Here is a 15,111-nt window from a genome sequence, read left to right as displayed (position 1 = left end):
ACAGAATACTCAGGTAGTCAAATTTAGGGGTTACAAAGAGAGTTAATTTAATCAAAGATGTTACCTATACAGTTGGCATGGGAGAAAGGTTTTCTGTGAAGGAAGTTCGTTTTCTTTATGTAATTTTAATTATTCCAAGTTTCTAATGTCATTCAAAGATATTTGATCTCTTTGTGAAGGGTTTCATCACGGTCAGTCACACAAAACATGCATATACGGAAATCTCTAATTTGAAACCAGGGCAGCACAGAAATGTATGATTATTACATGTCATATCAATCCATGTAGTCTATGTTTTGCATTTTTATGCCTGCACTGCAATAGTAGAATGAAACATATTGTTTTTCTGTTGCACACCAGTACATGTGAATGTCTGTCCTAAATCCATTATTGTACAATGGCACAAATACCATACAACTTAATGCCATTGAATTGTACACATTTTATCATGGTCAGCCATGGATGAACTGATTCATTTTCAGGCCATTACAGCACTATTTAAGTCTTTTTGTGTACATTTGATAACTTTTCGAACTTTGACAAAATACATTTTATGCAAAACTAGAGGTAGGTAAATTATGTAAGGAATGCATTTATACATGTTCATAGATGTGTGTAGATGACCATGCCATTATTGCAAGTTTTCAAATTGGTCTACATTTTTAATTTTAAGCACTACTAGTCACAGATGAGAAGAGCTTATGGGATGGTTTTTTATCTATTGCCTATCAGTTATCCATTGTCCATTCATCCATTAGCATGTTACTGCTACACCTCTTAAACTTCTTGGAAGATTGCCATGAAACTTTACACATGCATTCATCCCTTGATCTAGTTGGTCCTAAATGAAATTAGTGCCACTTGGACAGCCAGTATGTCCACCACAGCAGTCATCTTGAAAATCTTACCACTACTCCTTCAGAGTGGATGGTCATATCAATATGCAAGTTTGCACTAAAAGACTTCTTATAATGTTTAGTTGTTTCTAAATGAAAATAGTGCCAATTGGGATGCTAATATGGCCACCACAATGCCTTCTTGAAAGTATTGTTATTGCAACTCCTGAACAGATGGTCATATCAACAAAGGTGTTTTCACTAAAAATCTTCCTATGATATTTAGTTGATGTTAAATGGAAATGGTGTCAATCTGATGGAAACCATAGCAGCCATCTTGAACATTATTTCTATTTCTCTCATCAGTCATGCTGACATGGGATTTTAACCAGAAGATTTCATATTTTTATCTGCTTTCTTCTAAATGAAAATAGTGCTGATCATGCATCCAATATAGCTGCCATCTTGAGAATCTTATCGCTACTCCTCCAAAATGAATTGTCCTATCCTGGGTGTTTTTTTAGGTTCATTTTGTGTCCAAGGGGGCATTTCTTTTTACCAAGACAAATAATTGTGGGTTTTTTTCGCAGCCCACTGTAATTTCTGATGTTGAAACAGTTATTTAATCAATACAGAAGTATTCTTAAGAAAATCAACTTACAGAACAAAAACTACATAAGCAATGTTAATTTACAATGATAACATGTTAATAAACAGATAAATAATAAACATATAAATAACAGAGCTTTCTACCTGTGTGAGGCAACATTTCAATGGAGCCTTTTGGTGCAAGATATGTCAGCAAAGAAGGGATGGCAAAAGTGTGACCAATCTTCATCATAACTGATATAGTCGGTGAAGTGACATCAGAACCTAGGACTAAATTTCCGGTAGCCTGTACATCATTTTACATTTAATTTTTCTTTGGTGTAGGTATTTATCAATTTTGCGAAACAGCAGACAGATCTTCTTGATGATGATGAAGAACTCCCACCAGATATGGCAGCTTTTCATGGTGAGCAAAGCCTTTGATATGGTTTTATATGGATTCTTGTGTGCTTTGTTTTATAATAAATTTCTAAAGTAAGTTTAGTTAATGTGAGTCAGAATAGACTGATTATATCTTAAATTTATATGAAAAACAATACTGTGTGAAAAGAGGATGTTGTTGTTAAATTATTAAGGTTAATCAACTGAATTTCATTTTTTGTACCGTTTCGGCTCAGAAAAATTCCCACTTATGCAGAGTATCCAAGCAAAGTAAATCGTATCATCATATCACATACTTATTCTTTCTTGCTATTTCTTAGTAAAAATCTGCTGAATCACAAAATAAAAGTTTGGAACAAAATCAAGATACATTTATGTGTTGTTTATTTGATTTTAAAATAAGACATTTGGGATCTTATGGTGTACTAGAGAAGAAAATAGCCAACATTTGGCAAAGTAACTGACAGTTGAGAGAAATTTTTTTGTAACACCCATTTTTGTGAAGGATTGGCATTGAATGTAGGTGAAATATACAAATTACTTCAAAACATTTACCAACAATGATAATGGTTAAAAAGAGTCTTTGCTTGTCAGTCTTGCCATTGCTGTATTTCTGTGATAGCATTATGGATGTCACATTTGACAGCTGTCTTCATGTTGGACATTATTAATTGGTGCAATAACTATGGCTGTGTCCAAATTAAAAATGAATTTTTGTGCTAAGAAAAGGAGTGTGTAGTATAAAGTTATTAATTTGTATATGACATTAATTGCGCTTCATTCCATTTTTATTTCTGTACATTAACTTCATGGATTGGGGAGAACATTTTGTTGGATTATGATAGATGTTGTTGTTTGACATGAACAACGTTTGAGATCTTATACTTTGACACATTTCCTAACATCTGATAGGGATATTGAAATTCATCCCTGTATTTAATTCCTGTCTGTATCTTTTTCTATGCAACTCTTTTTTGTGCCTCTGGATTTAATTCCTGTCTGCATCTTTTTCTATGTAACTCTTTTTTGTGCCTCTGGTAGAAAAATATTAAGGTATATATTCAACATAGAAATTTGTCAGACTGTTACTTCCAATTCACCACATCAGTGTGGTTTAATGTACTCACTGCATAAAGATTTATTCATTTTTCTTTACCTACCTTCATTAGTGAAACACACTTTTCCTTAAAAATAAAAGTCTTAACATTTAGAACATCATGAGCAAATTTAAAACAAATTTGACTGTTACATTAAATATAGTTAAATTCATTTATGCCAGATTTCATAGATAGATATGACATTTTTTGTTTCAGTTTTATTGAGATTTTAATTAAATTAAGTGGCCCACACTTTAAAAATCATTGTTTCTACAATTTTAAGATTGTGTCTAGCTTCACACACACACACACACACATATATATACAATAAACTGACAACAAATGGTGTAATGTTTTGGATGACAGCTGCTTGGGAGGAGATAACTGGTGTTTGTCAGTTGGTTTGGAGTAGATGTCTGTATGGAGTTTGTTTTCTACCAGTCTGGTTGCTGTGTCCAGGAAGGCATGGTTCAAGTTGGAGACTTGCCATGAATTTTATTGAAGGATGGAAGTTGTTTGCCATTGATATGAGATCATCCAAACTTTCTCTTCCATGTTGCCACTTTATTTCTATATCATCGATAAAGCGTACCCACTGGTAGGATGTAAGTTCAACAAATGCTAAGAGTTGACCCTCCAGTTTTCCCATAAAAATATTAGCATATGAAGGGGCCATTTTTGTACCCATTGCGGTTTCATTAATTTGGAGGTTATTTTCTTCATTAAATTCAAATTTATTAAGTTTTAGGATAAGCTGCAGGAGTTGAACTAGGAAGTGTGCAGGTGGATTGACTACAGTTCTAGTTTCCCATGGTTCTCTACATGCCTGTATCCTTTCGTTGTGTGGTATGTTAGTATACAAAGATGTGACATCTAAGGAAACAAGCAGTGTATCTGCTAGTCATCCAAAACACTGCATTAGGAATATCCCATATAGCCAGGCACTGAAGATATGCAGAATTTGCCCCAAAGATGAAACATTCCTAAAAAGATCTGAAGAGTATCTAAACATTTAATTTACCGAGGCTATGAAAAAGACCTGATTACAGAGGCAACCCAAAGAGCTAAACAAACAAACCATGATGACCTACTAAAGTATGGAGAGAAGGAAAAGACTGATAGGATACCATTCATCCTGACCTACCATCCAACCCAAAGTAGGTAAAATCATCGGGAAACACTGGCCCATCATGGAATAGTCGGAAGCACTAAAGTTAATCCTCCCTAACAAACCTTTAGTCGCCTACCGGAGACCAAAAAACTTCAAGGACATCCTAGTCCAAGCAAAGCTAACGCCAATCACTAATCAAGACCACCCTAGTCAATCTGGCCCCTGTGGCAATAAAAGGTGCAAAACCTGTCAACGTATGATAGAGACCAGGACATTTTCTAGTGACTAGAGAAAAATTAAACATACATGGTCCAAATAAAACATGCAAAACAGAGAATGCCATTTATCTTATCACAAGATCCATAGCCATCAGTATGTCAGAGAAACTGAAAAGCTACACAAAAGGATCAATCTTCATAGATCTGATTGGATGACAAAGAAGCTGTACAGAAGCCCGGTCACAGAATACTTATCCTGCCCTGGCCACACTTTCAGTGATATAACACTTATTGCATAAGCTCACAACCCCAACTGGAGTCCTTGAAACAGGGAAGAAAAGGAATCTTACTGGATACATCGCCTTAGAACATTGAAACCAAGCAGTTTAATCCAAGAAAACTAGAAAAAGATAACCATGCACAAATAAAATTATCTTTTGCAGCCGACACATTTTCTTTTAAATAATAGTCTAAATTTGCTTAATAGCCTATGACTACTATAACAATGAAATGTCAGAGATATAATTTGTGCTTACATAAATTTACATAAAATAACAGCTATCATTATGACACATCAATTTCTAGGTCAATACAAATATTTTCCACTATCAGCAAGAAGCTGAAATAGGCAAGTTGAAACATAATAAAGTTAAAAGGTTGAATTCCTGTAGAAACAGCCATGTAAAGTTTCGCAAACATAACCGTTTTTCTGTTTTATTTGTTTGTCTTGTCTATGTTTTGTATTTGCCTTTGAAAAAGACTCATTAAAGAGTGAAAAGTGCTCAGGCTAGCTAGATACTAGTTTCGGACTGTTCATTGTCAGTTTATTGCATTTATTTTAATCAATCCCTGACACATATGATCGTCAGCTGGATCCAGTGCACTTGAAAGGATTGTTATTAGCCATATGATTTGTATTTATATATATATATATATATATATATATATATATATATATATATATATATATATATATATATACATGTATATATATATCTTTGTTTCCTTTTCAAAGCAGAATTTTTTCATTTGCAGCTTAGTTCTCTTTATTTTCTCATTAAGTTTGAAAAGTGTACTTTAGCACATTTTCTGAAATTTTAGTTTTATTCTTTTTTGAAAACTCAGCTCATTTACTTACTTTCTTTGAGATAATTATGTTACTGTCACTTATGATGGTCAGGACTTCTGCTGCTTTCCTGCCCATGTAGCCTACTATGAGGCTTTTCCTGCTGCTGAGCTGCCCTTTTAGCCTTCTGCAGGGGCTATTAATGCTGTTCAGCTGCCCATTTAGCCTTCTACAGAGATATTAATGCTGCTCAGCTGCCCATTTAGCCTTCTACAGAGATATTAATGCTGTTCAGCTGCCCATTTAGTCTTCTACAGAGCTATTAATGCTGTTCAGCTGCCCATTTAGCCTTCTGCAGAGCTATTAATGCTGTTCAGCTGCCCTTTTAGCCTTCTACAGGGCTATTAATGCTGTTCAGCTGCCCATTTAGCCTTCTACAGAGCTATTAATGCTGTTCAGCTGCCCTTTTAGCCTTCTGCAGGGCTATTAATGCTGTTCAGCTGCCCTTGCAGCTTTCTGGGGGATTGTTAGACTGCTCATCTGTTCTTGCAGCCTTCTGGGGGAGATGGTTTAAGCTGTCCGTTATGGCCTTACTTGGGACTTCTGCTGCTGAGCTACACATGCAGTCTTCTGTGGTACTTCTTCCAATGCTGAGCTGCCCTTGTAGCCTTCAGTTGGGGCTTCACTCACTGCTGAAATGCCCTTGCAACTATAGCAGCCTCCACAATCTTTGTACATGTATGCATCCAAATGTCCATCCATACATACAAATGTCCATCCATACATCCAAATGTCCATCCATACATACATACATCCAAATGTCCATCCATACATCCAAATGTCCATCCATACATCCAAATGTCCATCCATACATCCAGATGTCCATTAATACATCCATGCATCCAAACATCCAAATGTCCATCCATACATCCAAATGTTCATCCATACATCCAAATGTCCATCCATACATCCAAATGTCCATTAATACATCCATACATCCAAACATCCATACATCCATGCATCCAAATGTCCATCCATACATCCAGATGTCCATCCATACATCCAAATGTCCATCCATACATATTTACATCAAAAGGTTCATCCATACATCCATGCATCCAAATGTTGATCCATACATACAAATGTGCATCCATACATCCAAATGTCCATCCATACATATTTACATCAAAAGGTTGCATCTATTCCCAAGATTTACCTCTAAGTTAGAAGTTTTTTTTTTGTAAGTATTTTATGTTCAAATAAAATAGGGGTTTATTGTTGTATATTTGACCTTTACCACCATCCCTTATAAGAACCTAAGGTAGTGGCCCAAAAATCTTATATTTCTTGCAGATGATCACCGGATGGGTGATTTATATACAAAGTCTGGTGCATTTGCACACAGCAGCTTTGTATAAGAAGCAGAATAGATGGTTAGATTATTGGATGGACAAATGGCAGGCATCAGTATTTCTTTGCTGTAGAATGGGGATAACAATAACAAAGAATCACAGTATTGTTTATTGCCTTCCTGGAATTGTCATGTATGTCATGATATACTTTTTTTCACAGATACGGTAGACACCCGTTGTCTTAATGATGAAGATGGCCAGAGTTTGGCAGGAAGTACAATGGGCCTTATTCGGGCTGACAGCACTAGAAGTACCATTGACATCAAGCCCTATGAAAACTCCAGCATACCAATGAAAGCTGAACATGACAGTCGAGATGTTCCAATTATCAGTCTTCCTTCTGGAGGAGGAGATATTGAGAGCATGGAAGGCAAAGAATTCCCTATAGAGATGCCTGCCCGCAAGAAGCGTCCAGTTGCTGTTCTACCTGACTTTCCTGAAGGATACACTTATGACATTGATGTATAAACCTAATTTGTGTAATTGAATATATACAGAACTTTTTCTAGAGCTGTGATATCCTTATTAATGCAGAAGATGTTGGGCTATTGTCACCCATTTAAATACCACAGTCAGATTCCACTAGAGATCAAATCTATTCTTAATTTTTTCAGGAAACTAATACAGAATATAATTGGCTTTGCCAGAGCTTCAAAACATGGCATGTCAATGCAAAAGAAAGGTATGACAAGGTATCTTCTTTAATTGGAAAAAAGCTTTAAGATAAATCTATATTCTAGCATATCAAAATAACTGCCAATACCAGAAATGGTTAAATGTGCAGAAATGCCATGTTTCACACAATTTTGTTTAAAGGAGCTAATATAGAGTTGATTGACAGGAGATAAAATACTCTCCATTTACATACAGTATAATTTTATGTGATGATTGACACTAAATATCTTAATGTAATTGTTAATGCTTTTTCCATTGTTATATGTTTAAAAGGTATCATAAGTTATTTAAGATGGTGATTATATGTATTTAGTGTTATTTTATACACAGAGGCAAGTCATGCAGTATATCCTGCAAGTCATACAGTATATCCCACAAGTCAAACAGTATATCCCACAGGTCATACAGTATATATCCCACAAGTTATACAGTATATCAAACGGGTCATGCAGTATATCCTACAAGCATTGCATTTAGGCTTGATCATATTTTCATGGTTTCTATTTAGTAAGACATTAAACTTATTGAAGGGAAAAAAAGTATGAACTTTTTTGAACATGGAAACTTGTTGCTGGTTAACATGTTTCTGGGTACATACTGTATATGTTTATTACTTTTCTTCTGTGTGTCTTCAATTCAGTTACATTCAAAAATATTAAAATGTTTTTAAGTAAAAATGTATTAAGATCTTTGATATATCTTTTGTTCTTGTCTTGTTATGTACTGTATTTTACCTCAATTTTATGACTGTATTTTTTGCTTGTACTCACTTGCATTATACTTTTTGGGTTGAGTACCCATTCAGGCCAGCCCCGGTCACCTGTCATAGTGTCCTTGGGTTTCTTTGGAATGATAGCCAATAATATGTTAAAAGTGCTGTTAAAACCAAAGAAAAACCACAAAAAATATACAACATTTTTAACAAACAACAATCCAGTTTAGAAAAAGATGGTTAAAATCCTGCTCTTTCTGAGGTCTATACCAAGCAAAGATTAAATCATGACAGGGTGTATTTAATAATGTGAAACCCAAATCTGCCAACCCGTACAATTTGCCCATTAGTCTTGTTGAAATGACATATAATATTTAGATATACATAATGTCAGAATATATGATTGTTGCAGTTAAATTTGACTATTAACTTTGTATTTCATTGGAATGGAGTTTATTGGCCAGGAAATCAGACTAAGTCTACAGGTGGTATACATCAGATGCTTTAAACTGCAAAATGACTGCATGATGAATCTGTTGCAGGTAGTGTTTTCTAGAAATGGTTTGCAGCAAACAAAAACATATTCAAGTCAATAAAGGACAATAAGTACAGAAGTATGAAAATAAATATTTATATTCTTGGAAACAAGCAGGAATGGGAACAATTCCATTCATTGGAAATCATGCGATGGTGATTTGAGTATGTCTCATGGCAGGAGAGATGATTGTCACTGCAAGGTGAAATAAAAAAACAAGCAAAGATTATTTTGGACTGGAGAAGATAGCATGCTTCATGGGATTTGGAACTGCAGTTTCTGAAACTGTACTCGGGGTAATTAAGGTTAATTGAACATGTTTGCCTTCGCTGTGTCAGTCTCAGGTCAGACTTCTTAACTTTTAAAATGTACGTTTTCCATGTCAGCAATAGCAGTATATGGTTTTTGTTACAAAAAATTGGTCTAACTTATAGACTGTCTTACTGAGAAGGTCTTGTTAGGGTTACCACGTTATATTTGCAAGTTTATAATTCAAGAACTCAAATGAAGTGAAATAAATTAAAGTAATGATCAAACTATGTTAACGCAATTTAATTGGATCTGTGACCCTGCTCCATTATATGAGAGCCACTATACTGAGAGAACTATATATATATATATGTCATTTCAATGAGTGTTTCATGGATTGGTGGCCTTAGTTATATAGATAATGGAATTATTAAATCCAGTAAAGCAATTTACATGTCGGTCTTGTGATATCCTTTGTATCAAAGAATGTGTTTAAATGCAACAAGCAGATCTGAATTATTATTACTTTCATAAAAATGATTTATTTTATGATTGTCTGAACAAGTCCCTTGCAATGATGCAACATTGGTTTCCTCATTGTGATTTCGGATTTACAGAATTGCATATCATTCTTGCATGGGGATTTTAGGTCACGTGATGAATGTAATAAAACAATTACAAGTTTGTGTTCTGCTTAGTACATGGTTTTATTGAGCTGTGAAATATTGATATTGACCTCAGCTTCACAGTGGTCAGTATTTTATTGTACATCTGAGTAAGACAGTGTATTGAACTAAACAAAAGCCTATAATTGTTTATAATCAAATTAGTATGGATAGCCAGTCAACATGTTACTTGAATATATTAATATTTTGCTTACATGGAAAGAGAATTTTACTTATCCAAAAATGTATATTTGCTTTAAATATGAGAACTATTTACCATATATACCAATATTTACAAATCTTAGTTTGAATTCCTCATATCCAGTGATAAACATAAATTTTTCTAGATACAATGTAACCCTGCTATATCACATGGTTGGGGTCCATAGAACCTGGTCATGATATAGACTGAACCATGTTATAACCAGCTAAGTCAGTTAGCTGAAGAAAATGAAGCATATACCAAAAAAATGGTTGGGAGGCGGGAATGTAATAAAAGCAGGTGCAAATATAAAAAATGTGTACTTTTGATTAAATGAAGACAAACTAGTCTGAACTACACTTGTATATTGACAACTTACATCTGTGTAGTACAGTCATTAAGTACTGTACATATATAAATCTATCAAATTTTTAGAAAACTTCTACCAGGTACTAGTCTATCTTAATGATCAGCAAAGGTAAATTGTATTAAATATGTACAAACCAGAAGTCAACATTATTTTTAATTCACAGTATCCTTTTTTTAATTCACAGTATCCTATAAATATCACTGCCTAATGTCATCTGGTGCAGAGTCCATGAATTCCTATGTCTGACAAAGTTCTGATATCCTCCATCATTATCTAGTAAACCATCATGGCCTAATCATCATAAATATTGTCTAGTCCCTTTCCTTGGGACTGTCACATCTGAATGCTTATTTAGAGACTGAGCTCAGGCTTTGTAAGTAACTCTTTGATCATACAATTTGTGAAATCTATTCAAGGCTGCAACTGAAGACAAGTCTATTGTGCATAAAGATCAAATAACCACCCAGTTACTTGCCACTGTACAACACTCACAGCTCAATCCATGAATTGTCACATGAGAAAACGAGATATGGGAATAAGCTTATGTATTTGCAGCTCAGTGAGAAGGATTGTCATCTTGAAAACACAGTGGATGCTGCTTTACAAACACTGGCAAGAACTTGTACATGGTAAACGGGTACCCTATAGCTCATTTTATTACCTGCATTACTATCAATGGGTGTGTACTCGAATACCTAGATTTAGTATCTTTATACATATATAGGTAAAATCTATGAATTTGAGTATAGATCACATGTTATAAAATTCATGTATCAGTCACATCCTGTTAGAAACACAAGTAGCACATATTAAAAAATGTCAGACCTCATTTGATCATTATTTGTTTGATACTAAACAATTGACTAGGATAAAGTCACCAATAGCACATGGCTATAGCTGTTTACATGCTACATATATATGTATTTAAATTGGCCTAGATTTTGGTCAGCTGGAGACAGCTGTTTTCTTGCTTAGGACAGCCAGGGGATGAGGCTGTTCATCGGGAAATGAAAACGTGAACAAATTAAAAAGTTCAACAAATATCTTTGCAAGATACCCCATCATCAATTAACTTGACAGCCAGTTGTATATGGTTTCAAAAGATTGGAAATTTAAGCTGCATTAATGCCAATATTGGTAGCAATTATAAGCATAAACTTTTTTCCTGCATAAAGGAAATTTATTTTCACAGCGTAATAAACGTGTTCTGGTCACTTTGGATATACACCATTCCATCAGATTCTATTGCTTTTATTCAGGTTTGGTTCAGACTTCCTTTGATGTAAGTTTCTTTGTTTTTATTGAATTTTATAGTTGGTACTTTTGGGTGAAGGATCCATGTGTTTTTGAAGTTGCCACTAAAGGATAGCTTTGGAGGACCAAACAAATGCTTATTTCTTATTGCGGTGGCAACATCAAATAATTGTAAAACATTGTTTGAGTCTGATTTTTTTGTTCATTTGTTTAGTCTTTTTACAGAATGATCAGTGCTTTAGAGTTAATGAGTTTTATTTGAAGTTGCAGGAAAACAGTTTTTTTCTGGATACATTTAAGAAAATGGATTTAACCACCATTTAGTCTAATGTAAAAGTTACTGTTGGTTGGTTGATTGTAGCTAGTCATTTTTGTAGCATTAGTATATGGGTCCATCACAGCATACAGTACTCAGGCCAGATATCAACATAATTAGATTATAATATAACAGTACACTGTTAGGATGGTTTATTAATATAAACAAAGGATTTGTTTATATAACAATAAATAAATTCCAGTTTATTTTATATCAAGTTTGTGGCTTCAAGGTGTCTCTGAATTTCTCCACTGCAAACCCACGATACAAATTTAAACAGCCAACAATGTCACACACAGAATTGCTAGATGGTGTATTTTGTCACCAATAAGAAAAAACAAATGGAATTTGCAACATTGGTGACATATATGAAATTTTGGGAGCCACACCTTGATCGTGTTATATCCAAATTCGTGTTATAATGGAAAGTGATATAGCAGGGTCACACTGTATTGTTACATGTTTTTGTATTTATGAATACAAATTAAATATAGATTTTAAACTCTTTCTCATGTTCATATAAGTGTATTCACATTTTACAGTTGATGTTTACTTATCAAATTAATTGATTTTACTTTTGGATTATGTTTTATTTTGAAGAAGAATGTACCAGCATGTACTATGAATATACAAAAGTCCCTTGTTGTTTGCTTAAGTTTTGACATTTACTAGTCTACATGAAGTTCGAAATATTTACATCCTTTTGTTGGCATTATTTCAAAGAATACAAATATTTTCACATTCATATTATTAGTCAACAATATTTCTTAGATCAGGATCTCATTCTTGTATCTTTCTTCAGACTTTTCTTTTATTGATCATAGAAAAAGACTTTGAATTAAAATTCCAAGTTAATAAGTTTTTTCTTTGTTTTATTTTGCACTCATCATCTTCCTAAAACAAAAATGCCAGCATAGTTTGCACAGTCTTCAGATAAATTATGCAACCTTTCTTCTTGAATACTTCCATATCTTAAAAGAAAATCTGTTCTTAAAAGACAACATTTATGAACTCGTTTCTGCCATTTCAGGTATGTTACTGTTACCAGAATGAAAAGGATACCTGTCATTTGTCAACATGGATGCATGCTTGCTAGCTATCTAAGTAGGAAAAGGTTTTACACTGAATGCTACATCTGCATGTTAGATGGCATCAAATATCTAGTACACCAATTATTACTAAAAGTAATCGTGCCATTCTGAAAAATTTGTTAACAGTTTATATTTTAGAATCTCATGTAATTAAAGTATGTTTTATAACTGGCTCATATTATGTAGATTTTCCTGTCAAGATATCCATTTTAACTGTTTAAATCATTGCATAAAGAAATTAAAGTAAAGATATCCATTTTAACTGTTTAAATCATTGCATAAAGAAATTAAAGTAAAGATGTCCATTTTAACTGTTTAAATCATTGCATAAAGAAATTAAAGTAAAGATATCCATTTTAACTGTTTAAATCATTGCATAAAGAAATTAATCTATTAGAAAAACTAGGATTTGATCATACAATTCTGTCATATTTAAAAACAGTTGGCATACGTTTTGTTTCTTTGTTTTCATAACATGCCATATTGTGACTCTCCATCAGTTTGCTGTTAAAGCAGGTTTACAGAAATGTATGTTCCTAACATACAAAGGTAGCTTAAAAACAACCATTCATAACAGTACTTTATAAAGAGAATTATATAATTTAGATTGAAATAATGTATAACCAGAAATTGTCAACTACTTTTTTTTATGTAAGACATAATTAAAAACATGAATTTTAATGTATATGGAAAAAATACTGATTAAATAGATTATGAACAAATTTTGGACCAATTTATGGGAACTTTGTCAGTGGCATGCCAAGTGCACTGGTCACTATGCTTTATCTATTTCCCCCCTCCCCTGAATTCATATTTGATAAAACTCAGGATTATGCAGAAATAATTGAGTATTTTGCATATCCCATAATAATCCTTGGCTGAGAGGTTAGGATAATGTTTGGCATGCTACTAAAATTGAGTATTTTGCATATCCCATAATAATCCTTGATTGAGAGGTTAGGAATATGTTTGGCATGCTACTAAAATTGAGTATTTTACATATCCCATAATAATTCTTGGCTGAGAGGTTAGGAATATGTTTGGTATGCTACTAAAATTGTAATAGTCCTGAAAATGTAACTCAAATCAAGTAAAATATTGAGGTAACTTCCATTTCTTTTTTTATTAACATTTTTCATTTTTCACTGAAAGAAAAATGTGTTATCTTTATAATATTTGTAAGCATCTGCTTCCAGTCACATGATATCACACCATCAAGTAATCACCTGAACCACAAACTTTTCAAAGACTGATGACTATAATGTTGTTAGATCATAACATTTTAGACTTTGCCTTCTCTCATGCTGTTAGATTGTGGTCTGAGGCATCAGAGTGGAGAATCAAAGTAAATAGATTATTTTCTTGGTTTTCATGCAAATAATGTTTAAACGAGGCTATGTACATTATTTAATTATGAGGTTGGCCCGTTATATTCACATGATTGGCCCATCTTTTCTGATTGGCCCTTCATTTTTCTCAAACCTGGCAGAAACGGCACTCTTTAAGTTATTATACAATTGACAGCAATGTTAAAACTCAGAATAATAAATGCAAAACTTTAAAATTTTCAATTTTTGCAGATTCTTGTGTCTTAATCATTTTTCCCCCAATATGATTATATTCTTTTTTGTTATCTTTTTTTGACTTTATATTTTTAAAATTGTTTATTTAATTTTTTATGATATACCTATTCCAGTGTCTTTAAAATATAGAATTTAAAATAAATGTTTGAAAGTATATTTTTTGCTTATTGTTTTTATATGCCTTCCCTAAGGTGGAGTGTATTATGTTATGATGTCAGTACATTTGTCTGTCACTAATTTTATTTCTGCATAATGACTCAAGTTGTCCATCATATACAGTTATCAAATTTGGTTCATGGCTTGCACTAGGGGTAAGTAAGAACCCTTTCAATTTAATATTTTTTTTGTTGAAATAAGAAACTTTATTTCCAGTGTCCTACTTTGATGATCTTCATTGTTATGTTTAACATTTTATTTCCATGGATTTTCATAGTGGTGTGCAGGTGAGGTTTCCCATATTTGGGTAATGCAAATGTAATGAAATGCACTCCTTAATGGTACTTTAGATTATTCCATATGTTACTTATATTTTGCATACTGAATGGAAATATATGTAACTTAATTGTCATAATAAGCATATTTTCTTATTGTAGGAAAAAGGTGGATTTAACAAACTTTTAAAATTTCCTTTAAGTGGTAGCACTTAAAAAATTGGTATAATTGGACATGGGGTACAATTTTTTTTATAGAATTGACATCCATACTTATGTCAATAGAAATCCATTTTAA

At 33.1% G+C, this 15,111-nt stretch overlaps 1 protein-coding gene across 1 annotated transcript in view; it reads left to right on the top strand.

The window, feature by feature from the left end:
- LOC149807651 (phospholipid-transporting ATPase ABCA1-like) overlaps positions 1-14,533 on the top strand; it is a 185,069-nt gene extending 170,536 nt beyond the window's left edge. Inside the window, exons 47-48 of the mRNA XM_089969144.1 lie at positions 1,770-1,851; positions 6,891-14,533. Coding sequence (XP_089825270.1) covers positions 1,770-1,851; positions 6,891-7,198 — 390 coding nt within the window. The 3' untranslated portion in view covers positions 7,199-14,533. The remainder of the gene's footprint in view (positions 1-1,769; positions 1,852-6,890) is intronic.
- Positions 14,534-15,111: the final 578 nt, after the last annotated feature.

This window comes from Sinohyriopsis cumingii, chromosome 1, assembly GCF_028554795.1.
Source record: "Sinohyriopsis cumingii isolate HCF-2022 chromosome 1, ASM2855479v2, whole genome shotgun sequence".
In the NCBI taxonomy this organism is placed as follows: Eukaryota; Metazoa; Mollusca; class Bivalvia; order Unionida; family Unionidae; genus Sinohyriopsis; species Sinohyriopsis cumingii.
Note: the sequence above shows the minus strand (reverse complement) of the source record. Positions and strands in the feature narration are given on the sequence as shown.